At 43.2% G+C, this 26,574-nt stretch overlaps 1 protein-coding gene across 13 annotated transcripts in view; it reads right to left on the minus strand.

The window, feature by feature from the left end:
- Positions 1–26,574, minus strand: part of LOC132378242 (thyroid hormone receptor beta) — a 220,174-nt gene that overhangs the window by 27,782 nt on the left and 165,818 nt on the right. For 9 of the 13 annotated variants that reach the window (XM_059944984.1, XM_059944978.1, XM_059944976.1 and 6 more), the window contains one exon: positions 24,378–24,636. In XM_059944984.1, coding sequence (XP_059800967.1) covers positions 24,378–24,636 — 259 coding nt within the window. Of the gene's footprint in view, positions 1–1,485; positions 12,834–22,157; positions 22,497–24,377; positions 24,637–26,574 lie in introns of those variants that run through there. The other 4 variants (XM_059944985.1, XM_059944983.1, XM_059944988.1 and 1 more) reach the window with 2 other exon arrangements.

The following is a 26,574-nucleotide window of genomic DNA, read 5'->3' on the forward strand; positions in this document are numbered from 1 at the left end:
AATGATGTGAGTGGAAGTGACTCTGCATTGCAAATAGTGCATAGGTGAATGATAAAATTTGCTGGAGGACCGGCTGGGAATTTGTAAGAGATGTAGGATTGATGTAAAATGAGTCTTTAAAAGTGCAGGCTAATGGGGGCAGTTTCTATGCTGCATCAAGTCAGGGGAACAACACTAGAAAGTACGGCCGGTTTAATCTTACCTTGAGTAATTATTGCCAAGGCATTCCTCCTACTCGTAGTGAAGACCCAGTCCTTTTAGATCATGTCTATATTTGACCACAGTTACTGCTTGTAAAAATTCACTTTATTTGTCACATGTTGATTGAAATGCATCCTTTACATCGATGACCAATACCAATACAGGATGTGCTGGGAGCAGGCTGCTAGTGTCAACGCACTTCTGGCGCCAACCTAGCATTTGACAACTTACTTAGGGTGGTGGTAGTGGCAGAAACATTAAAAGAACTCTTAGATAGAATAAGATTAATATTGGTCACGTGTACATTGCAACATTCAGTGGAGTGAAGCATTTGCACAAATCAAATCAAGCTACTCTGCTTTTTTCTCCAGTCCTGCAGAAGTGTTCAGCCCAAAACGTCGACTACATTTTTCCCATAGGTGTAGCCTGGCCTATTGAGTTCCTCCAGCATTCTGTGAGTGTTGTTTGGAATTCCCGTTGTTTGCAACGAGGATTGTGCTGGGCAGCCTGTAAGTGTCACCATTTCCTGCACTAACAGAGCATGTCTACGTCTTTGGGATGTGGAAGAAAACTTGGAACACCTGGAGGTCGCAGAATGTACAAACTCCTTACTGACAGAGGTGGGAATTAAAGCACATTTAAATAGTTATGCTAACCACTATGCTACCATGACACCCTATAGACAGGTTACCGCATATACTGGTACCTCTTTACAAGTGGCTGAAGATTAAAGTATACATTCAGGGGCTATTTTCTGAATACCTCCTGTACCTAATAGAGTGCCACTGGGTGTTTATGATCTGCTGTAGCTTGCCCACTTCACGTTTCACTGTGTTGTTGCTCTCAGAGATGCTCTTCTGCACACCACTGCTGGTGTGGATATCTGAGTTAGTTACCTTCCTGTTAGACTGGCCATTTCCTGCTGACCTCTCTCATTAATAAGGTGTTTTTACCACAGAATTGCTGCTCACTAGATTCTTTTTTTGTTTTACACACCATGCTCTGTAAATTCTAGAAGCTGTTATGAATGAAAGTCCCAAGAGATGAGCAGTTTCTGAGATACTCAAACCACTCCATCTGGCACCAGCAATCATCCCATTATCAGTCACTGAAGAGTGGATATTTGGTATGAACAACAACTGAACCCCTTGACTGTGCCCGCATGCTTTTATGCATTGCGGTGTTGCCTTATGATTGGTTGATTTCATTCTTGCATTAACAAGCAGGTGTACCTAATAAGGTGACCCCAGGCTGTATAGAACTTCAACAAAGATTGGGAGACTAATTCATTTTACAGACAATGATTATTTTCCCCAAGTTTGTTTTATTACATAAAATATCTATACTAAAATACAGCATCACAGTTACATAAAATATTTTCTGCACCATTTCTAAAACATTTCATACTCATTACATGATATGATTGTCAACAGTGACTACCCCGACAATACGTTAGAGCATGTAACTGCTTTGTATACCTCTTTCTTCACAGTGTGCATTTATATATCCCTATCATTCACAAACAGTTATGCAACCATTTCTGTCTAGCTTAGTTATTGACATTTTAGCTTTTTTGGGGTTCTGCATTTACATTTAATTAAAAGTACCTTAGATTATCAGCATTTACATAAAGAATTACTAGGCAGAAGCATTAATGTGCCATTTAACAGCAAAATAAAACACAATTGCATCAGTTACAGTTTTTTAAAAAAGGATGCTAACTCCAGAGGAAGCAGTATGATAATAAATTTATTTGGATTCTAATAATTTTTTTCCTGAATATCAGCAAGTATTAGATTGTCAGTTCATACAAGATTTCCATTGATCTCACAGGCTGGTGAAGGTGGGTTGTGGGCTTTGGGTTTCTGTTATCAAAGTCAATCAGATTTATGGAACAGCTCCAGAGGAACCACAGAAAGGGTTAACAGGAAAACACAAACATCACAGACTTAAATATCCAAAGGCAGATGCTTGAAAATTGAAATTCAAACACAGTATGTTTGAAATACATTCTTCCCCCTTCCTTGCCAGTCCTGACGAATGGTCTCAGCCCCAAATGGCAACTGTTTGATTCCCCTCCAGTAAATGCTAGCTGGCTTGCTGAGTTCCTCCAGCATTTTGTGTGTGTTGCTCCATGTTTGAAATACTCAGCAGGTCAGACAGCCTCAGTGGAGAGACGGTTAATGAAAGACAACACAGTTCTGATGAAAGAATGTTACCATGACACGTTAACACTGTTTCCCTCTCTGCAATGCTGTTTGATGCCATGAGTCTATCCCGAATCTTCCGTTCGTATAAGGAGTTGTCTAAATCCCCCTTAAACGTGCTCCACCATTCAACTAGATTGTGTCTAAGCATCATTCTCCCACGCTATCTCCATTTCCAGTGATCTTCCAGAATCTATAACTCTTGGGTCTCCGCGAGGGAAAGAATTCCAAAGCCTCAGTGGCCTGCCCCTTACTGAGAGTTGGTGAGCCCCGGTACTTGAAATATTTTTTACATGCATCTCTTCAGTTGAACTTGGTAAGAATTCTGTAAATCTCAATGAGATAAAACTTGCTTTTACAAACTCTTGACGATAGAGGCTTAATCTACTCATTCCCTCCTCATAGAGCAGGAGTTTCCAGCCTTTTCTATGCCATTGACCAATATCATTAAGCAAAGGGGTCCCATGGTTGGGAACCCCCTGTTATAGACCAAACCCACTACCCGGGGGTTCTGTAGACCCCAGGTTGTTACAGATCAAACTACCATCCGGGGATCCAGACTGGTGTATCTTCATTGCACTTAAAGCTTTAAAACATAAGATGACCGAACTACACATAATACTTTAGATACATGATTATTAATGTTCTGTATAATTGCATTACACCTTCTATACCTGAATCCTCCTGTGCTGAAGGGCAGTGTACCACTTGCCTTCAAGAGTGCTTGCTGCATTTCACATTAGCTATCAGGACCCTTTTCACATGAACAGTTCTCAATGTATCACATTGACAAAAAACAACTTCTCAGTTTTAGGGAGGGGAGTGGATTCTGTTTTGCACATTATATTCCATTTTACTTGTTACTATTCTGTCCTTGCTTATAACCCCAATGTAACATTTCATTCTTCTAAGCCAAATCATTGGTGTGGATTGTGATAAGCTGTATGGCAAGGTACGCAGACCTGCAGTATCCCACTCGTCACCACCCGGCAACCTGAGAAAGATCTGTTATTGCCATTCATAATGTAAGAGATTCCGCAGATGCTGGAAACCCATAAAACGCTGGAGGGACTCAGCAGGTCAGGCAGCATCTATGAACTGGAATAAGTAGTCCATATTTCAGGCTGAGCCCTTCTTCAGGACTGGAATGGAAGGGGGAAGAAGCTGGAATCTGTCTCCATTTCTCATGATCTTTGAGTGAAGATCAAGCTGGCTTTTTCTCCCTCCCTTTCCAATCCTGATGAAGGGTCTGATCCTGAAATGCCACTGTCCATTGAGCCTGCCTGACCTCCTGATTTCCTATAGCATTTTGTGAATTATTATTGCTACCCATTGCTTACTTTGTTAACTAGCTGTCAGCTTGTGCCAGTATTTAACCATTACATTGCTGAACATTTACCTTTGTAGGGCCTTATCAAAGGATTTCCAAAAGTATACTGCATATTCTCCCATCCACCCTCCTTATCCATTCTTGCAGTGACAATCTCAAAAAGATCTTGTAGATCAGTTGAATGTAAATAGGATATAACTCAAAGCACATAATAATGAAATTATATGTTAAATATTCCCTCTGGCAATACAGCAACGTGGAACGAAGGCTGAGTGATATTCTCTTAGCAGTTTAATCTGACGAAAACAGCCAGCATATGGTTATAAATATGCAGTTGTGCAGTACATTCTGAACTCTAATGTGGGTGAAATACTGGTAGTTACAAGTCTGTTCTGTATGGTTGCAGCAGTATGTCATAGCATGATGCTGGCTGTAAGTGAAGACCTCTTTGTATCTGACTGAGAATTATCCCTATTGATATGATGGAGTGTTCCATCTATGAGTCGGAAAACCACAAAGATTTCGAGGGTGCAATCCATAGTTGTGCCGTCTTACACACTTGCAAATGGTTGTAATGGAGGTTCTTCAACTTAAAGTTTGAATACGTGTTGAATGCCACCTGATTAGCTGAGTGTTTCTAACACATGTGGTTCTATTTACAAATTGTGAACAGTTAGGCTTATTACAATTACCCTGAACTACAAGAGGGAAAATCTATTACTATCCAGTTAAGTAAGCATATTTTTGATCAAGGAATGTAATGTAGCAGCACTGAATTTGATTACAATAGCCAAAATGATCAAACATTCTGCTGACAGAGGGTCAAACCCCACACAGGAATAATGGGCACTTCGGTATTAAAGACTATCCCAGGCATAAAAACATTGACAACTTGAGTTAGGACAAATAGGGAAATGAATGCACACAGTAGCAATAAATTAAACAAGTTTGATTTTTCTGGACTAAAATTATTTGCATCTGTAAGTTGTTAAAACACTGAGCATTCTTGTTTATCAACAGTAACGTAGAATAATCTTTTGGACAGACTTTTCCTGCAGTTGTAGCTCATTCAAAATAGGAAAATGAACCCCAGAATCTTCCCCGGGAAATTCCTTGTTCTCAAGGATAAAAAAGGATTACTTAAGTGAAACAAAGCTTAAAAGACACACACCAATTGCTGGAGGAGAACACGCCTGTTTACCTCAAAACTCTTCTCCTTTCCTGCAAAAGAAAGTTAATCACTTATAATAAGACCCTGAGCACAGGAGCAGAATTAGGTCACTCGACCCTTCGAGTCTGCCCCACAATTCCATCGTGTTCTAATATCCATCTCAACCCCATTCTCCTGTCTTCTCCCCATAACCTTTGGTGCCCTGACTAATCAAGAATCTATCTACCTCTGCTTTAAACGTACCCAATGACTTGGCCTCCACGGCCGCCTATAGCAATCCCCAGTTTCATCATCTTCAGGCTAAAGAAATTTTTCCTCATCTCTGTTCCAAATGGGAGTCCCTCTATTCTGAGGTTGTGCCCTCTGGACTTAAGAGTTCGTAGTTGGAGGGTCAAGCATTTTAACTTCACTTTATACAGAATAATTTACACATTGCTTGGTAATTATTCTTGAATACAAGTGATTTCAAATCCAACTGATTTGAAATTTAAAATCTGTATGTTATTTTATTACTTTTGATCCCTTGTTTCCATAACCATCTGATAAAAATGTGGCTTTTAACAATGGTAACCTTCTCTCTTTGCAACTAAAACCAAGCTTGGAGAAGTTTATAAACACAGGAATTCTAGAGCAACACATTCAAAAAGCTGGAGGAACTCAGCATCTACAGAAATAAATAAACATCTGATGTTTCGGGCTAAGACCCTTTATTAGGAAGGGTCTTGATTGCATTCCTGATGAAGGGTCTCTTACTGAAACCTCGACTGTTTATTCCCCTCCATGAAAGCTGCCTGACCTGCTGAGTTCCTCCAGCATTTTGTGTACTTATGGGAGGGTCCTGATGAAGGGTCTCAAATGTCAACTGTTTATTCATTTCCATTAATGCTGCTTGACCTGCTGAGTTCCTGCAGCATTTTGTGTATATTGCCTGGGGAGAAGTTTGCTTTGTATCATATTCTGAGCTGATGTGGATCTGACATGTTTTAAGATCAGGTCCTATTTTATTCAGATTGGTTTCCTTGTTTCAGTATTTGAGTGCAGTGGAGGGGAGTTGTATATCCTGATGCAGTTTGATGGCTGATGAAGAACGTCTGCACTTTACATTTCTATTTCTGACTCCACAGTTAACCTAGTGTGAATCTAAACTTCAGTGTTCTCTGGCAGTCCACGTTAGCCTCCCGACGGACTGCAGATTAGGCCAAGGTACAGACAGGCATCCATGCTGGCCAGCTCCAATGACTTGCTTCATACAGGTTCCTGAGCTTGAAGTCTTCGAGTAGCTAAGAGGCAGTTATTGGACACTGGCAGCCCAGATGAAGGGTCTCGGTCCAACTCCTCTCCATAGAAGCTGATTGACCTGCTGAATTCTTCCAGAATTTTAGACCACACGACTGTAAGACATTGCAGCAAATTAGGCCATTCAGCCCATCGAGTCTGCTCTGCCATTCCAGCATGGCCGATTTATTATCCCTCTTATTGTGTGTTTTGTATGTAAGCTTGTTTCTTTTCATTTAGCAGAATGATAACTGTTTAAACAAACCTAAGAACCAACCTGAGTAATTTCAAACTGAAAACAACATTTAATGTTTCACACAAATAAACCAGGAACAAAGCTCCAAGAAAGGCTTGAAGCTGGATGTCAGTATCCAAAACTGAGAACAGTTTGTTCACTGGCTCCAATGCTTGAATTTCACTAAGGTTTTTTTTTGTTAACATTCATCAGTGCATTTCATTATGAAATACATTTCTACAGCTATTTCTCAATTCACTTTTATTTGGAGAGGATTTTCTTTTAAATCTCAGCTTTCAAAGTCATCACACACACTCAGTGTGTGAATTGGGTGTTCCAAAGGAGGTGTAAGGTGCTCCTTCCCTCTGCTAGCCTGCAGGTCACCCTTGGGCAAGGTGTAGCACCTGCTTAGCGCACCCCCCCCCCCCCCCCCCAAATCAGGGTCAAGTGAAGCCGTGGGAGGTGGTGGATGGTCGTATGAGCATCTGTTGCATATCACAAGTCCTGGTTATGTGATCACTGATGCCAGGCAGAGAACCTTTGTTGATAACAGCTGGGGAAGCCTGTCTGGTAAAGACCCTGCCCAAAAGGAGACAGTGGCAAATCACTTCTGTAGAAAAGTTTGCCAAGAACCACCACAATTATGGAGAGACCATGATCACCAGCATCTTACGACATGGCATATAATGATGGTGACTGTATGAATATCCATGGTCTTCTGCTGCTGTAGCCCATCCACTAAGGTTTGACATGTTGTGCATTCAGAGATGTTCTTCTGCACACCACTGTTGCCCAGACACTTTTGCCCCAGCAGTTGTATAAACAGCTCTTTGTACTCATTACTGGAATGTAAAATGCCACTGAAATTTATTCCAGCAATTCCATTGCAGAGATCAAGGTGCTGATGTAACCATACAGCGTCTGTAGTGTTGTAAACGGGAGATGAACTCTTCAGCTGCAGCGACGGGGGAAGGCTTTGCTATGGAGTTACAGGGCTGAGATTTTGTAAAGACAAAGGCACAGCTGCCGGAGGTGGAGTGGTTTAATTCAGGGATGCTCAGGAGGTCAGAGTTTCAGGAGTGCAGGTAGTTCAAGATTTTAGGTCTGAAGCTGACTTTGGAGGTAGAGAAAGAGAAGGCCAGTGGGGTATTTGAAGTGAGCTAGCAGTGACCGATGTGCATCATGGTGTAGGGTGACTTGGACTTTCTGTAGGTTAGTAGGTGAGTGTGTGTGTTTGTGAGGTACTGCTCCAGAGGTAGGACAGGCTGTCATAGCACCAATACAGAAATGTGGCTTATAACTTAACTTGGGGTCAAATATCACACTAAGGGTGTGAACAGACTGATCCAACCCTGGGCATGCTCCAGGGATATGGACAGATGTGAAGGATTCTAAAGTGCTGGTAAGATCATAATACATAGGAGAAGAATTAGGCTATTCAGCCCATCAGGTCTCTGTTATTTCATCATGGCTAATTATTATTCCCTTCAACCCCTTTCTCCTAATTTCTTCCTATACCGTTTGACACCATGACTAATCAAGAACCCATCAATCTCCACTTTAAATATACCCAATGACTTGGGCTCTACAGCCGTCTGTAGCAATGAATTCCACAGATTTACTACCCTCTGACTAGAGGAATTCCTGCTCAACTCTGTTCAAAGGGACGTCCTTACTATTCGGAGGCTGTGCCCTCTGGTCGTAGGCAAGCCAAATATCAGCATCATGCCCTGATCAGTTCCGGCACGTAGTCAATTAAATGCTAGCATGCAGCCCCCCTTCCCCGTTCCCTATGTGATATATATATCATATGTTCATTTATTGTCACTATGTGCATTCGATAACACCCCAACAAGTATAGATTCAACATGAAATCATGGAAAATCACAAACATTCAAACTGGACATACGAGTCACTTTGGGACCACATGACATTGTAATATTCATATGACAAGAAAGCAAAATTATTAATCAGTACATACATTACAGGCAGCATATGCAAGATGAGTTTAACAAATTGTTTTTACTCCTATATGAATGCTTGCTCTCCAGGCAGTGGAGGCTCTTATAGGAATACATTGAGAAATACTAATTTTGAATCTATAAAGATTTAAAGTAAAATTTACTCAATGGAATATTTCTGTACAAATTTAACAGCTGCTAAGCAGAACACAAAACAACTTACATTTTTTTACAGTGCAAACTCGAGGCTTACTTGCCATATTTTGTCATCGCTATCTTCCTCACACAACGAACATTACAGCACAAACAGACCATCATATTTACATACCAATTAAATATTTCAACAAGATTGGAAAGGTGACTTTTGCTTCATTTGTTTAAATTCTAGCTTCTTCAAGTGGTCGTTCTTATTAAAAATATCAAGGAAATATCATAAATTTAATTAAGTGTGCAAACATCTGATAAGATTCTATAAAAGTGGCTTATTTTCCTTAGCTATATCATTCAATATTAATTAATGTACTTCAAATATAAAAATTAGAATTCTAGCTTGCTACACAGTTCATTTTATCCTGATTGTCTGTGCATTCAATTTTCTTAGCTCATGAATTCGGCTACGTCTTGACTAATGGGTATTAGTATGTATTAAATTACAAAGTCATTGAAATTAACGACAGAGAACTGACAAAGTCTGTGCAATATTCCAACCAAGCTCTGTTGGAAGGGCAAGCCTTTCTTAAAATCTCAGGGAAAATTATTTTTCTTAAAAGTAATGCTTAATTACTTAATATCCTTTGCATTTTTGCCCCTTAAAATCCTCTGTCATGCATCTTTTCTTTCATCTCATTTAGACACAATTAAACTCATTGGCCTCTTTATGACATACAGGAGTGGAATCCGGTGTGATCTTCTGCACCTGCAGCCCATCTGGTTTAAGGTTTGACATGTTGTACATTCATAGCAGCTCTTCTGCACAACTTTGTTGTAGCGCATGGTTACTTGAGTTACTGTTGCTTTCCTGTCAGCTTGAACCAGTCAATTCCCCTCTGACCTCTCTCATTGACAAGGCATTTTCACCCACAAAACTGCTGCTCACTGGATGATTTTGTTTCTCGCAACATTCTCTGCAAACTCTAGAGACTGTTGTGTGTGAAAATCAGGAGATCAGCAGTTTCTGAGATACTCAAACCACCCTGTCTGGCACCAGCAATCATTCCTCGGTCATTCACTTAGCTCTGACGTTTGGTGTGAACAACAACTGAATCTCTTGACCATGTCTGCATGCTTTTATGCATTTTGCTGCTAGATGATTGGCTGATTAGATACTTGCATTAATGAGCAGGTATACCTAGTAAAGTGGCCACTAAATGTAGATTTGTTGTACTGTAAGATTTGTTTTGGGTAAAAGCAGTACTTCAGCATAGGAAAGAAATCAGGAGCATAACAGTGCTTTCACGGTAGCATTGAGGTTAGCACAACACTATTACAGCTTGGGATGCCAGAGTTCGGAGTTCAATTTGGACGCCCTCTATGATAAAGGTTGTATGTCCTTCCCATGTGTGGGTGGGTTTCCTCACACCGTCCAAAGATGTACCGGTTAGTAGGTTTTCTGGTCATGGTAAAATGCCCTGTGATTAGGCTAGAGTTAAATAGGTTGGTTGCTGGGCAGTTGGCTTGTTGGGCTGGAGGGGCCCGTTTCGCGCTGTGTACCTGTATAAAGATAGCTTTTATTCAGTGCTGGATACAAGCTTACATTCCATAAGTCTGGCTGTGTTTTTGTTTTGAAAGTTCTGCACTGAACTTCAATTTCCCACTGATATGATACAGTCAGATAAAACAGAAAGTTATGTTGAAAGCTGCAGTCAGCACATCGTTACTGGTAGAACATGGGGAAAAGGTCTAGAAAAAAAGACAAGGCTTTGGGGCGCCACGGTACCATCGCAGTTAGTGTGATGCTATTACAGTACGGGGCAGTGGAGTTCGGAGTTAAATTCCTGCTTCATTTGTAAAGAGCTTGTATGTTCTCCCCATGACCGTGTGGGTTTTTTTTCCGGTTACTCCGGTTTCCTCCCACAGTGCAAAGGCGTACCAGTTAGTAGGTTCACTGGTCATGGCATAGTGTCCTGTTAGGGGTAAACAGGTGGGGTGCTGGGCGGAAAGCATAGCTCGTTGGGCCGCAAGGGCCTGTTCTGTGTTGTATCTCTAAACCAGGGGCTCCCAACCTATTATATGTCTTGAACCCCTGCCATTAACCGAGGGGTCTGTGGACCCCAGGTTGGGAACGCCTGTTCTAGATTAAAATAAAATAAAGTAACATGGAAAAATGGTCTAACAAAAAGTCATTCCTTCATCCTGAAACTCTCATCAGCAACGTTAATCTAGAACTACTGTGTTTGCAAAGAGAATGGATTCCTGGTACTTTTGAACAAGGTACATGGCACTGTAAGAATGTCAGTATCAAGGCATATATATTGACATTGTAGACCCTAGTATTCATTCCCACAGTTTGCAGAGAATAAACTGCAGAAGTTAAAGCTCCATTCACGGGAGGCATTGAGAGCACCACTTGCAAACTGATTAGCACCGTAAAAATAACCTCTCTCAAGCTGTGGAAAGTGTTTATGACATCTAGAGGTGAATAAAAGCTCAAAAAAAGGATTAATCTGGATGATCTATTTGGTTAAGAAGTGGATCTTGCACAGGCACGTTCCCAGTTAATAAAAGAGTTCCTGACAGACAGCAGCTGCATTTAGTAAATACAGAGAAAATCTTCTCAGTGGAATACAGAGGTCAAATTAATGATGTCAGTGTGAGGGAGAGATGTTTCTCCCTTGCTGATGCTCAAGGCTAGTGTTCCAGAAAGATGCAGCATATCTAAAGCTAGATTTGAGCCCTTTTCCCCTTTCCCCCCTGTAATCAATTGCAACTTCAGAAAAGCAATCCAAATGACATTTTCCACTTAAAATCTCTGGCTGCCTCTTCAGTCGGACTGATTGGAACTGTCTACTTGTGGAACAGTCTGTGCAACGTCAGCTGCTGCAAATGGTAACTTGCTTTAGAAGGCAGTTGATTAACTCGGTTAGTTCCTGTGTTGTTTAGATTCTATTCTTACTGAAGTGTATTGAGGTTTTGTAGATGCTAGTTTATACACGTTTGTTCATTTGCACAACACGATATAACAGCATCTATTTTTGCTCCTTACTTTACATAAACAATATTTACATAATTGGGTATTTACAGAAACTGAATAAGTAAACACGAGGAAATCTGCAGATGCTGGGAATTCAAGCAACACACACAAAATGCTGATGGAATGCAGCAGGCCAGGCAGCATCTCTAGGAAGAATTGCAGTCGACGTTTCTTCCTAGAGATGCTGCCTGGCCTGCTGCATTCCACTAGCATTTTGAGTGAATAAGTAACACAAGTGATTCTGCAGATTCCAGAAATCTGGTTGGAAAGGGATAGGCGGAAGAGTTAAGGGGCTGAAGAAAAAGGAATCTGATCAGAGATGACAGTGGAGTATGGAAGAAAGGAAAGGAGGAAGGGGACCAGAGAAACACACACAAAATGCTGGAGGAACTCAGGGGGCATCTATGAAGGAGAATAGGGTCTCAGCCCAAAACATCAACTGTATTTTCCCCTTCACAGATGCTGTCTGACCTGCTGAGCTCCTCCAGCATTTTGTGTGTGTTTCTCAATGAATAAATAACAATCGGAATATAGTACAGATGTTGGTGGAGGAGAGGCACCCTAGTAGTTATCTTCTTTATATTTGAATTTTAGCTCCAGTGAAAGAAAATGACTTAATTTTTCACCTCAGAACTATTCTAAATTTCCCTAAAAACATCAAATTAGTTAAGCCTTTGGCAATGGTGACTTGCCTGCAACTAGTGCATTTAGTCGATTTAATTCCATTGAAATCCACGCAGGAGAAAACTCATATTTGAATATTGTGTTGTAAGTTCCTTACCACAAACAATATTATACCATATCATCTCATCCGAAAACAAACATGTACAACATCAGTCCACACAAGTGAAAATGAGTACAAAAAAAGCGCTACGTCCTCAAAATCACTAGTACCCACATTAATGGAATGTTTCTCCATCATTTCTGGAAAAAGGTACTGTGTGAAGTGCAATTAAACATCGCTCAGTAGTGCTAATACAGTTTACGATATTATGTAGTGCAGCTGTTCCAAATTAAGTTCTTAATCTTCAAAGACCTCCAGGAATAATGGTGGAAAAAGCTCCGTTGGACATTCCACTTTCATGTGAAGAAAGCGACTTGCATGGCAAGCTCCAATCATTCGTAGGTCAGTCACTTTCATCAGTAGTTTAGGCCAGAAGTGGGCAACATTGTGTTTGCGATAGTTAATGTAGTGTTCAAATGCAAGGAGGAAGGACTCCTGGATTTTTTCTATCTTGTTTATGCTGGTGAGGCCAGGTCGATCTACACAAAAAAAGTGAGGAGCTACCATTAGGAACACTGATAGAAAATTTGTTAATTGCCCAGTACAGCTTGCCCCATGAATATGATGCCAATAAACTTACATCCTTGTTTGATGGACTCTGGAGAAAGCAGCCAGTGTCAGAGAAAGAAACTAGAAGACTTGAGGACCTGAGTTATAGGGAAAGGTTGAATAGGTTGGGGCTTTATTCCCTGGAATGTAGGAGAATGAAGGGAGATTTGATAGAGGTATACAAAATTATAAAGGATATAGATAGGGGGTAAATGTAAGCAGGCCTTTTCCACTCAGGTCAAGTGAGACTCAGATTAGAGGTCATGGATTAAGGGTGAAAGGTGAAATAGTTAAGGGGAACTTCTTCACTCAGAGGGTGGTGAGAGTGTGGAATGAGTTGCCAGTGGAAGTGGTGGATGTGGGTTCCAGCACAACATGTAAGGGAAGTTTGGATAGGGACATCGATGGGAGGGGTATGGTCCTGTTGTGGGTCAATGGGATGAGACACAATAACAACCTATCATGGATGAAATAGGCTGAAGGGCCTGTGTTTGTGCTGAAGTGCTCTATGACTCCGTGCTTGCCTCTAGCTCTAGCAAACAGGGTTCAATTCTGCCGCTGACAAGAGTTTGTATGTACTCCCCGTGATGGTGTTTGTTTCCTCCCATGTTCCATGTTAGTAGGTTAATTGGTCACGTGGGCATTATTGAGTAGTGTGGACTCGTTGAGCTGGAAGGGCCTATTACTGTGCTGCTGTATCTCTAAAATAATGGAAAAAACAATGTACTTGTGTGAATGGCTTCAATGGAATACCATACCGAGTATGCTATGGAACGTGTGCCAACATCTGCGGGCAGCCCCCCGGCACATCCTAAATTAACTCAAACAAACATATTTCATTGTTTCAATGTATGTGTGTAAAATTAATTAATCTGAATCTGGAGTGTGTTCAAAACCATCTAGTTATGAGCACCAAGTATCCAGCACGATTTATTAAGTTAAAGATGCAGGAACATCTGGGCTGCAGGTACAAAATGGTATTATATATATATATCAGGTTGAAAATTTCTATCACCAATATACACTCAGTGCCCACTTTATTAGGTACTTGATTGTCCAGTAGCACTTACATCCACAGTGATGAAGCGTTTTGAGAGGTTGGTGATGAAACATATCAACTCCTGCCCGAGAATCAACTTTGATCTGTTCCAATTTGCCTACCAGTGCAACAGGTCCACAGAAGATACCATTTCATTGACCCGTCACTCAACCCTGGAACATCTGGACAGCAAAGATGCCCTTTATCAACTACAGCTCTGTATTCAATACTATCATCCCCTCAAAACTAATCAATAAGCTTCAAGATCTTGGCCTCAGTATCTCCTTGTGCAATTGAATCTTTGATTTCCTCATTTGTAGATCTCAGTCAGTTCAGATCGTCAACATCTCTTCCACGATCTCTATCAACACAGGTGCACCACAAAGCCATGTGCTTACCCCCTGCCCTACTCTCTTTACACTCATGACTGAGGCTGAGCAAAACTCCAATGCCATATTTGCTTATGGCAAATATGACACCACTGTCATTGGCCAAATCAAAGGTGGTGACACAACAATAACCTCTTAATATCAGCAAGACCAAGGAGCTGATTATTGACCTCAAGGTGAGGAAACCGGAGGTCCAGAAACCAGTCCTCATCAGGGTTCAGAGGTGGAGAGGGTCTGTGACTTTAAATTCCTTGAAGTTATCATTCAGAGAACCTGTCCAGGGCCCAATATGAAAATGCAGTTATGAAGAAAGCACAGCAGCGCCTCTACTTTCTTAAGAGTTTGTGAAGACTTGGCAAGACATCTAAAACTTTGACTAATTTCTATGGTGTGGAGTATATTGACTGGCTGCATCACAGCCTGCAATGGAAACACCAATAGCCTTGAGAGTAGTGGATATGGCCTTGTCTGTCACGGGTAAAGTCCCCCCCCCCCCCCCAACCATTTAGTACATCTACACGAAATGCTGTTACAGGAAAGCAGCATCCATCATCAGGGGCCCCCACCACCAAGATTATGCTCTCTTCTTGCTGCTGCCATCAAGAAAAAGGTACTAGAGTCTCTGGACTCACACCACCATGGTCAGGAATAGTTTTACCCCTCAACCAGAATCAGAGGGGATAACAACTCAACTTCACTTACCCCATCATTGAATAGTTACCTCAGCCTATGGACTCACTTTCAATGACTCTTCATCTCCTGATTTTGATATTTATTGCTTATTTATTTATTATTATTACTATTTTCTTTGTTTTTGTATTTGCACAGTTTGTTGTCTTTTGCACACTGGTTGTCTGCCCTGTTGGTGTAGTCCTTCATAGATTCTATTATGGTTACTAGATTTATTGAGTATGCCCATCAGAAAGTGAATCTCAGGGTTGTATATGGTGACATATGTGTACTTTGATAATAAATTTAGTCTGAACTGCCTCTTGTACCTAATAAAGTGGTGACCGAGTGAATGTTTGTGATCTTCTGCTGCTACAGCCCAACCACTTAAAGATTTGATGTGTTGTGTTCTGAGATGCAGAGATGCTCTTCTGCACACCAATACTGTAATGCGTGGAATTTGAATTACTCTCATTCCCTGTCATCTGGAACCAGTCTGGCCATGCTCCTCTGAACTCAAGGCATTTTCACCCACTGGATGTTTTTTTTTTGTTTTTCACACCATTCTCTGTAAACTCTAGAGAATGATTGTACATGAAAATCCCAAAAGATCAGCAGTTTCTGAGATACACAAACCACCCTGTCTGGCACCAATGATTATTCCACAGTCAAGGTCACTTGGATCATATTTCTTCCTCATCCTATGTTTGGTCTGAACAACAACTGAACCTCTTGACCATGTCTGCATGTTTTGATGTATTGAGTTGCTGCCACATGATTGGCTGGTTCGATATTTGCATTAACAAGCAGGTATACATGTGTACCTAATAATGGCCACTGAGTGTAAGTTTCTACTGGAAGTTTGTCAGCAGAGACTATCAAACTATGACAAGATATAATTGAGCCAAACCAGGAAAATTTTCAGAAATAAATCCCTCAAAGTTGCAGTACAAGTCGATAGGGTGGTTAAGGAGCCGTATGGTGTATTGGCATTTATTAGTCCGTCGGCGGGTGAGGGGGGGGTTGAGTTCTAGACCATGAGGTAAAACTCTGGTTAGACCATACTTGCAGTGTAGTGTTCAGTTCTGGCCATCTCATTATAAGATGTGGAAGCTTTCGAGAGGGTGCAGAGAAGAATAGGAATAGGTTGAACGAGGTAGGGCTTTTGCTTTGTACCAAAGGATGATGAGAGGTGATAGAGCAATACAAGATGATAAGAGGCATAGCTAGAGTGGACAACCAGAGTCTTCTTCCCAATGGGGAATAATCTTTAGACAATAAGCCTGTTTAAAAGTCTCTTAAATGTTCCTAATGTCTCTGCCTCTACCACAACCCCTGGCAGGGAGTTCCACACACCCACCACTCTCTGTGTAAAAACTACCTCTGCCATCTCTCCTATATGCTCCACCATCTTAAAAGACCTTTGACCAATAACAGAACCCATGAAATAATGTGCAGCCTATCGAGACATTGCGACATGGGACATTATGCACCTTGTGGTCTTTAAGCCACTTAGGAAAACATTCGCAAACTATGAATTTTGATGGACCAAAAACCCAGTGACTGCTGCACTGTCAAGTTTGAAAGCACTTTTTTATTGCTAATCATTGTATCTTTAATTAGATTCCAGTACCATTCTAACTTCACATTTCATCTGGGAGCTGCCACATAATTACTCACAAACGTATAAACATTACTCTGTTGAATCATGTGCGTCAATAGTGCTCTATATCATTCTGTCCTCACTGACCTCCCAACAGAGAGCACTGTCGTGGGTCACAGCTGGACTCGAGTATTTGTGAGGACTGGCTGGACACTCAGCACCAGGGCTGGTATATGTGCGAGGAGCAGAGTTATTTTTAAATGGGTTTGCTATTTACACCTTTGCTTCTTGAAGGATTTACATAGATCACAGTCGTAGAACACTACAGCGAAACCAGTCCCTTCAGCCTATCTAGTCCGTGCCAGCCTAACTAATCCTGGAGCCAGAAGACACACAATGATTGTTTTAGGAACAGCTCCTTTCCTCTCTGCCATCAGATTTCATGAACACTACCTCACTATTTTTGTTCTCCTTTTATATTACCTGTTGACTTTTATACAAATTATTTATTTAGCAGTACAGCGCAGAATAGGACCTTCCAGCTCTTTGACCCACTTTGCCCAGCAACCCCATCAACCCCAATTAACCCTAACCTGATCACAGGACACTCTGCCCAGCAACCCCAATTAACCCTAACCTGATCACAGGACACTCTGCCCAACAACCCCAATTAACCCTAACCTGATCACAGGACACTCTGCCCTTCAACCCCAATTAACCTTAAACTGATCACGGGACACTGCCCAACAACCCCAATTAACCCTAACCTGATCACAGGACACTGCCCAGCAACCCCAATTAACCCTAACCTGATCACAGGACACTCTGCCCAACAACCCCAATTAACCCTAACCTGATCACAGGACACTCTGCCCAACAACCCCAATTAACCCTAACCTGATCACAGGACACTCTGCCCAACAACCCCAATTAACCCTAACCTGATCACAGGACACTCTGCCCAACAACCCCAATTAACCCTAACTTGATCACAGGACACTCTGCCCAGCAACCCCAATTAACCCTAACCTGATCACAGGACACTCTGCCCAGCAACCCCAATTAACCCTAACCTGATCACAGGACACTTTGCCCAACAACCCCAATTAACCCTAACCTGATCACAGGACACTGCCCAGCAACCCCAATTAACCTTAAACTGATCACAGGACACTCTGCCCAGCAACCCCAATTAACCCTAACCTGATCACAGGACACTCTGCCCAGCAACCCCAATTAACCCTAACCTGATCACAGGACACTTTGCCCAACAACCCCAATTAACCCTAACCTGATCACAGGACACTCTGCCCAGCAACCCCAATTAACCCTAACCTGATCACAGGACACTCTGCCCAGCAACCCCAATTAACCCTAACCTGATCACAGGACACTCTGCCCAGCAACCCCAATTAACCTTAAACTGATCACGGGACACTGCCCAGCAACCCCAATTAACCTTAAACTGATCACGGGACACTGCCCAGCAACCCCAATTAACCCTAACCTGATCACAGGACACTCTGCCCAGCAACCCCAATTAACCTTAAACTGATCACGGGACACTCTGCCCAGCAACCCCAATTAACCTTAAACTGATCACGGGACACTGCCCAGCAACCCCAATTAACCCTAACCTGATCACAGGACACTCTGCCCAACAACCCCAATTAACCCTAACCTGATCACAGGACACTCTGCCCAGCAACCCCAATTAACCCTAACCTGATCACAGGACACTGCCCAGCAACCCCAATTAACCCTAACCTGATCACAGGACACTGCCCAACAACCCCAATTAACCCTAACCTGATCACAGGACACTGCCCAGCAACCCCAATTAACCTTAAACTGATCACAGGACACTGCCCAGCAACCCCAATTAACCCTAACCTGATCACAGGACACTGCCCAGCAACCCCAATTAACCCTAACCTGATCACAGGACACTGCCCAGCAACCCCAATTAACCCTAACTTGATCACAGGACACTCTGCCCAGCAACCCCAATTAACCTTAAACTGATCACGGGACACTGCCCAGCAACCCCAATTAACCTTAAACTGATCACGGGACACTGCCCAGCAACCCCAATTAACCCTAACCTGATCACAGGACACTCTGCCCAGCAACCCCAATTAACCTTAAACTGATCACGGGACACTGCCCAGCAACCCCAATTAACCTTAAACTGATCACGGGACACTGCCCAGCAACCCCAATTAACCCGAACCTGATCACAGGACACTCTGCCCTTCAACCCCAATTAACCCGAACCTGATCACAGGACACTCTGCCCAACAATCCCAATCTGATTGACAATAGACAATAGGTGCAAAAGTAGACCATTCGGCCCTTCAAGCCTGCACCACCATTCTGAGATCATGGCTGATCATCTACTATCAATACCCGGTTCCTGCCTTGTCCCCATATCCCTTGATTTCCCTATCCATAAGATACCTATCTAGCTCCTTCTTGAAAGCATCCAGAGAATTGGCCTCCACTGCCTTCCGAGGCAGTGCATTCCAGACCCCCACAACTCTCTGGGAGAGGAAGTTTTTCCTTAACTCTGTCCTAAATGACCTACCCCTTGTTCACAAACCATGCCCTCTGGTACTGGACTCTCCCAGCATCTGGAACATATTTCCTGCCTCTATCTTGTCCAATCCCTTAATAATCTTATATGTTGCAATCAGATCCCCTCTCAATCTCCTTAATTCCAGCATGTACAAGCCCAGTCTCTCTAACCTCTCTGCATAAGACAGTCCTAACATCCCAGGAATTAACCTCGTGAATCTATGCTGCACTTCCTCTACAGCCAGGATGTCCTTCCTTAACCCTGGAGACCAAAACTGTACTCAATACTCCAGGTGTGGTCTCACCAGGGCCCTGTACAAATGCAAGAGAATTTCCTTGCTCTTGTACTCAATTCCCTTTGTAATAAAGGCCAACATTCCATTAACCTTCTTCACTGCCTGCTGCACTTGCTCATTCACCTTCAGTGACTGATGAACAAGGACTCCTAGAATCTCTTTGTATCTCTCCCTTACCGAACTCTCCACTACTCAGATAATAATCTGCCTTCCTGTTCTTACTCCCAAAGTGGATAACCTCACACTTATTCACATTAAACGTCATCTGCCAAGTATCTGCCCACTTACCCAGCCTATCCAAGTCACCCTGAATTCTCCTAACATCCTCATCACATGTCACTTATCAAATCGCTTATCAAATTCTGTTCATTACATAACACTAAATCCAGAATAGCCTTGTCCCTGGTCGGCTCTCGTACAAGCTGTTCCAAGAATGCATCCCGTAGGCACTCTACAAACTCCCTATCCTGTGGTCCAGCACCAACCTGATTCTCCCAGTTCACCTGCATGTTGAAATCCCCCATAACTACTGCGACATTGCCTTTGCCACATGCCAATGTTAACTCCCTAATCAACTTGTACCCAATATCCATGCTACTGTTTGGGAGCCTGTAGACAACACCCATTAGGGTCCTTTTGCCCTTACTGTTCCTCAGTTCTATCCGCACAGACTCCACTTCTCCTGATCCTATGTCCCCCCTTGCAAAGGACTGAATCTCATTCCTCACCAACAGGGCCACACCACCCCCTCTGCCCACATTTCTGTCCCTACGATAGCACATATACCCTCGTACATTCATTTCCCAGGTCTGATCTCCCTGTAGCCATGTCTCCGTTATCCCAACAACATCATAGTTACCCATTCGCACCTGAGCTTCAAGCTCATCCGCCTTATTTCTGACACCGTGCATTCATGTATAGAATTTTTAGCCCATTTCTCCCCTCTCTCTTTTTGAATCTCTGCCTATTGTGCTTAACCCAATAACGGGACACTCTGCCCAACAACCCCAATTAACCTTAACCTAATCACGGGACACTTACAAGGGCCAGTTAACGTACCCTACCCATTTAGTCTTTGGACTGCGGGAGGAAACCAGTGCACCTGGGAAAGCCCACTCACTCACAGGGAGGACGTACAGATTGCCTGCAGCTGATCTCATTGACATTTCCAAACCTCCTTTCAGGGCTCAGTACACTAATTTCCGGTCACTGAGCCGTCCACAATCTGGCACCACAGGCTCAGAATAAGGGGGGAATGAGCAGCAACATCTTGCAACACGCTACTCTACAGAAGAGTACAGGCCCTTTGGCCCACGGTGTTGTGCAGGCCAAGATAAATGTATTCTAAGATCAGTCTGACTCTTCTGTCTGTATGGCCTATAACCCTCCATTTGCCTACCATTCATGTGCCTATCTGAGAGACTCTTAAGTGTCCCCCTTGTTCCTCTACCCCCACCCTTGACAGGGCGTTCCATGTACCCACCACTCTCTGTAAAAAAAAACCTACATTACTGTGCAAAAGTCTTCAGCGCACATTTATATAGCTTTGGTGCCTCAAACTTTTGCACAATATGGTAGTAATTTTATGTATTGCTCTGTACTACTGCCATACCTTTCAGTCCCTTTAGTGTCTCCAATGATATTTTTAACTTACTGATCTTAATTTATTTAAGCACCTCATTCTCTCTGGAGCTTTTATTTCTCTGCTTTTCCATACACCTCACTGTAATTCAGTAATAATTCCTCATTATAAATACAGTACTGTTCAAAAGTCTTAGGCACCGTACCTATATATATGTGTCTAAGATGTTTACACAGTACTATACCTCTGACATCCCCCCCTATATTTTCCACCAATCACATTAAATAAATGGCATGCTCTCTAGTATTAGCCATTTCCACCCTGGGGAAAAGTGTTGGATGTCCACTCGATCTACTCCACTCATTTATCTCTATCATATCGCCTCTCATCTTCCTTTGTTCCAAAAAGAAAAGCTCTAGCTCACTCAACTCCCCTCACAAGACATGCTCTCTAATCCAGACAGCATCCTGGTAAATCTCCCCTGCACCCTCTCTAATCCAGACAGCATCCTGGTCAATCTCCCCTGCACCCTCACTAATCCAGACAGCATCCTGGTAAATCTCCCCTGCACCCTCTCTAATCCAGACAACATCCTGGTCAATCTCCCCTGCACCCTCACTAATCCAGGCAGCATCCTGGTGAATCTCCCCTGCACGCTCTCTAACCCAGGCAGCGTCCTGGTGAATCTCCTCTGCACCCTCTCTGATCCAGGCAGCATCCTGGTGAATCTCCCCTGCACCCTCTCTAATCCAGGCAGCATCCTGGTAAATCTCCTCTGCACCCTCTCTAATCCATGCAGCATCCTGGCAAATCTCCCCTGCACCCTCTCTAATCCAGGCAGCATCCTGGTCAATCTCCCCTGCACCCTCTCTAATCCAGGCAGCATCCTGGTCAATCTCCCCTGCACCCTCTCTAATCCAGGCAGCATCCTGGTAAATCTCCTCTGCACCCTCTCTAATCCAGGCAGCATCCTGGTAAATCTCCCCTGCACCCTCTCTAATCCAGGCAGCATCCTGGTAAATCTCCCCTGCACCCTCTCTAATCCAGGCAGCATCCTGGTAAATCTCCTCTGCACCCTCTCTAATCCAGGCAGCATCCTGGTAAATCTCCCCTGCACCCTCTCTAATCCAGACAGCATCCTGGTAAATCTCCCCTGCACCCCCTCTAAAGCTTCCACATCCTTCCTATAATAAATGACCAGAACTGAACACAATACATCTTGGGTCACTATCACAAAACAAGGCTCTATTTAAAGATTAGCTTTGTCACGTGCAGATGAAAACATACAGTGAAATACAAAGCTCGCATTAAATCAAGTCAGCGGGGATTGTGCCAGCCAGTCCGTAAGTGTCGCCTCACTTTAGGCGTAAAATAGCATGTCCACAACTTACTGACCTGAACTTGTAAGTCTTTGGACAATGGGAGGAAACTGGAGCGCCTGCAGGAAAACCATACAGTCACAGGGAGAACATGCAAACCCTCACAGACTGTGGGGGGAAGTGATCTTACAACTGCTGCTGTAAAGTGCGGTTCCAGTCGCCGTGCTACCGTGCTGTATGAAGGGCAATATCCAAATTTGTCTTTCCCTGCACACAGGCTCTCTCCCTGATCTGGTGCGTGAACCTCCCAGGACTTCTCCATTTTCATACAAAGTTGAATTTGTCACAATATAATTCTCTCCAATTATATCAAATTACTTTCATTGCTAAACAACTGCAAATTACCTGGAAAATGGAACAAGTAAATTAAAACCAGGCTGATCCAGGGTGATTAAAGGTCTTGTTTAACAATGAAGGTGAGATTACAGACAGCAGCAGATGGATAGCCTTATGAATAAAATGCTGAAATATTAGATGGCAATGCTTGTGAAGTTAACAACAATCTTGGACTCAATGCCAGTAAGACCAAGGAACAGATTGTTGGCTTCAGGAAGGAGCAATCAGGAGAACACACACCAGTCCTCATTGAGGGGTCAGCAGTGGAGAGGGTGAGCAGCTTCAAGTTCCTGGGTGCCAGCATCTCGGAGGGTCTATCTGAGGCCCAACATACTGATGCAGTTACAAAGAAGGGACATCTGTGGCTATATTTCATGAGGAGTTTGAGGAGATTAGTTATGTCACCAAATTCTTACAGATGTACCATAGACAGCATTTCTACTGATGACATCACTGTCTCATATGGAGGCTCCAAAACAGAGGGTTGAAAGTTTCACAATCAACACTTCAGGAATAGTTTCTTCCTCTCTGCCGTCTAATTTCTCAATGGTTCATGAACACGACTTCATTATTACTTTTCTTTAATGTTATTGTGATTTATAGAAATCTCTTATGACTTGCATTATACTGCTGCCACAGACCAAATAATTTCACAGAGAATTTCATTGATTTAGAGGCGCAGCATGGAATTAGCCCTCAAGCTATGCCACCCAGCAACCCGTTTACACCCTAGTCGAATATGGCACAATTTATAATGATCAATTAACCTGTGCCTTTGGATTGTGGGAGGAAACCCTCGTGCTCATGGGAAAGAATGTACCAATTGTTTACAGAGGATGCCAGGAATGAACTCTGAATGAGCTGTAATAGTGTCGTGCTAACCACTACCGCTACCCAGGAGATGTCAGTGGAAATAAGCTTGGTTCTAATTCTTGTTATGATAGAAACTACAAAGTGCCTAGGGTCCAGGGGATTTGGTTTTGGGTGGGAGAGGAAAGGCTTAAAAGGGACTTGAAGGTAAACTTTTTCTCCCTGAAGGTGGTGACTATATGGAACGAGCTGCCTGAGGAAGTGGTTGAAGCAGGTATAATTGTCAAATTATATTCAGATTTATTAGTCACTCGTACATCAGAACATAGAGTGAAATGTATTGCTGGCAACCCACACACCGGGGGATATGCTGGCCACAGATTCCGGCACCAATGCAGCATACCCACAGGTATTTAATTAGGGGGTGGCATGGTAGCGTAGTGGTTAGCACAACGCTTTACAGTGCCCGCGATCCCGGTTCAATTCCTGCCGCTGTCTGTAAGGAGCATTTGCATTCTCCCCAAGACTGTGTGGTTGTGGGTTGCCTCTGGGGGCTCCAGTTTCCTTCCGCAGTCCAAAGATGTACCATCTAGTAGGTTAATTGGTCATTGTAAATTGTCCTGTGATGATGCTAGGGTTAAATCGGTGGTATGCTGGGGGATGCAGCTCGAAGGCCTATTCCATAATGTATCTCAACAAACAAGTAAAACAATCTGACTGCCAGCTAAACAACAGATGTATAAGAAATATGCAAGGCAGCTATTTGTTAATAGTCTAGGATAAAGATAATATACCTGAAGACATCAGAAGGACAGCCTGGAGAAGTGCCACCTCACTGTCGTCCAAGTTGAATGCAGACAGAGATATTCCCAGATCAAAGATTGCATCCGACACAACGCCAAGGCCTCCATTTTTTAACTGTTCTCTTTTCACAGCTATCTCGCCGTTCAAAGTTAAAGTCTCACTCTCGTGGTCGTAGCGGACTGCTGCCCTCAGAGACATGATTTCCATGCAGCACCCTTTCAGAAGGATTATCTGGTCTTCACATGGCAACTGGAAGATAAAGAAGACATCTGTTTCTGCCTTTATCAATATGATAACGTTTGCTAACTTCTACTCTATATTTAATTCACCAAATGGTCCTGCTGAAACTCCAAAACAATTGAAAGAGAATCACTTAAGCTTAAACAATTACTCAGCACAGTCTAGCGAAATTCATTTCAACAATTAATATGGCATGTGAGGAAGATCTATTTATATAACAATCAGCATTACAAGGTGATGCTGGTGACATATGGTGACGCTTTGCAAGCAGTTCACATCTAACTGCTAGACACTCTACTAAATGTATGTCATCTGAATGACGATCATTGCTATCCACAACCTGTAATTTCCCTTTAAAAAATTTACTTTTGAACTATCTAAATGAACCAGTGATTTCATGATCTCATTAAGGATTCAGAGAACTTAACCCCCGAGGTGTGGCCATTGCTGGGGTTAGACTTTGTGTTGAGGACAGACAATGAATTATGTTCAGCCCCATTTCACTGTCTGCCTTTATAGTGTCGAGACAGATAGCAGTCCAGCACAGTCTGTCTGCATTTACAGTGTCGAGACAGACAGGTATCCAGCACAGTCTGTCTGCATTTATAGTGTCAGGTGTCTGGCACAGTCTGTCTGCGTTTATAGTGTAAGGTGTCCAGCACAGTCTGTCTGCATTTACAGTGTCGAGACAGATAGCAGTCCAGCACAGTCTGTCTGCATTTACAGTGTCGAGACAGACAGGTGTCCGGCACAGACTGTCTGCATTTATAGTGTCGAGACAGACAGGTGTCCGGCACAGACTGTCTGCATTTATAGTGTCGAGACAGATAGCAGTCCAACACAGTCTGTCTGCATTTACAGTGTCGAGACAGATAGCAGTCCAGCACAGTCTGTCTGCATTTACAGTGTCGAGACAGACAGGTGTCCGGCACAGACTGTCTGCATTTATAGTGTCGAGACAGATAGCAGTCCAACACAGTCTGTCTGCATTTACAGTGTCGAGACAGATAGCAGTCCAGCACAGTCTGTCTGCATTTACAGTGTCGAGACAGACAGGTGTCCGGCACAGACTGTCTGCATTTATAGTGTCGAGACAGATAGCAGTCCAGCACAGTCTGTCTGTATTTATAGTGTCGAGACAGACAGGTGTCCGGCACAGTCTATCTGCATTTATAGTGTCAGGTGTCCGGCACAGTCTGTCTGCGTTTATAGTGTCAGGTGTCCGGCACAGTCTGTCTGCTTTTATAGTGTCAGGTGTCCAGCGCAGTCTGTCTGTGTTTATAGTGTCGAGACAGACAGGTGTCAGGCACAGTCTGTCTGCGTTTATAGTGTCGAGACAGACAGGTGTCCGGCACAGTCTGTCTGCGTTTATAGTGTCGAGACAGACAGATGTCCGGCACAGTCTGTCTGCATTTATAGTGTCGAGACAGACAGGTGTCCGGCACAGTCTGTCTGCGTTCATAGTGTCGAGACAGACAGGTGTCCGGCACAGTCTGTCTGCATTTATAGTGTCGAGACAGACAGGTGTCCGGCACAGTCTGTCTGGGTTTATAGTGTGGAGACAAACAGGTGTCCGGCACAGTCTGTCTGCATTTATAGTGTTGAGACAGACAGGTGTCCGGCACAGTCTGTCTGCGTTTATAGTATCGAGACAGACAGGTGTCCGGCACGGTCTGTCTGCATTTATAGTGTCAGGTGTCCGGCACAGTCTGTCTGCGTTTATAGTATCGAGACAGACAGGTGTCCGGCACAGTCTGTCTGCATTTATAGTGTCGAGACAGACAGGTGTCCGGCACAGTCTGTCTGCATTTATAGTGTCAGGTGTCCGGCACAGTCTGTCTGCGTTTATAGTATCGAGACAGACAGGTGTCCGGCACAGTCTGTCTGCATTTATAGTGTCGAGACAGACAGGTGTCCGGCACAGTCTGTCTGCGTTCATAGTGTTGA

This window comes from Hypanus sabinus, chromosome 20 (genome assembly GCF_030144855.1).
Source record: "Hypanus sabinus isolate sHypSab1 chromosome 20, sHypSab1.hap1, whole genome shotgun sequence".
Taxonomy (NCBI): domain Eukaryota; kingdom Metazoa; phylum Chordata; class Chondrichthyes; order Myliobatiformes; family Dasyatidae; genus Hypanus; species Hypanus sabinus.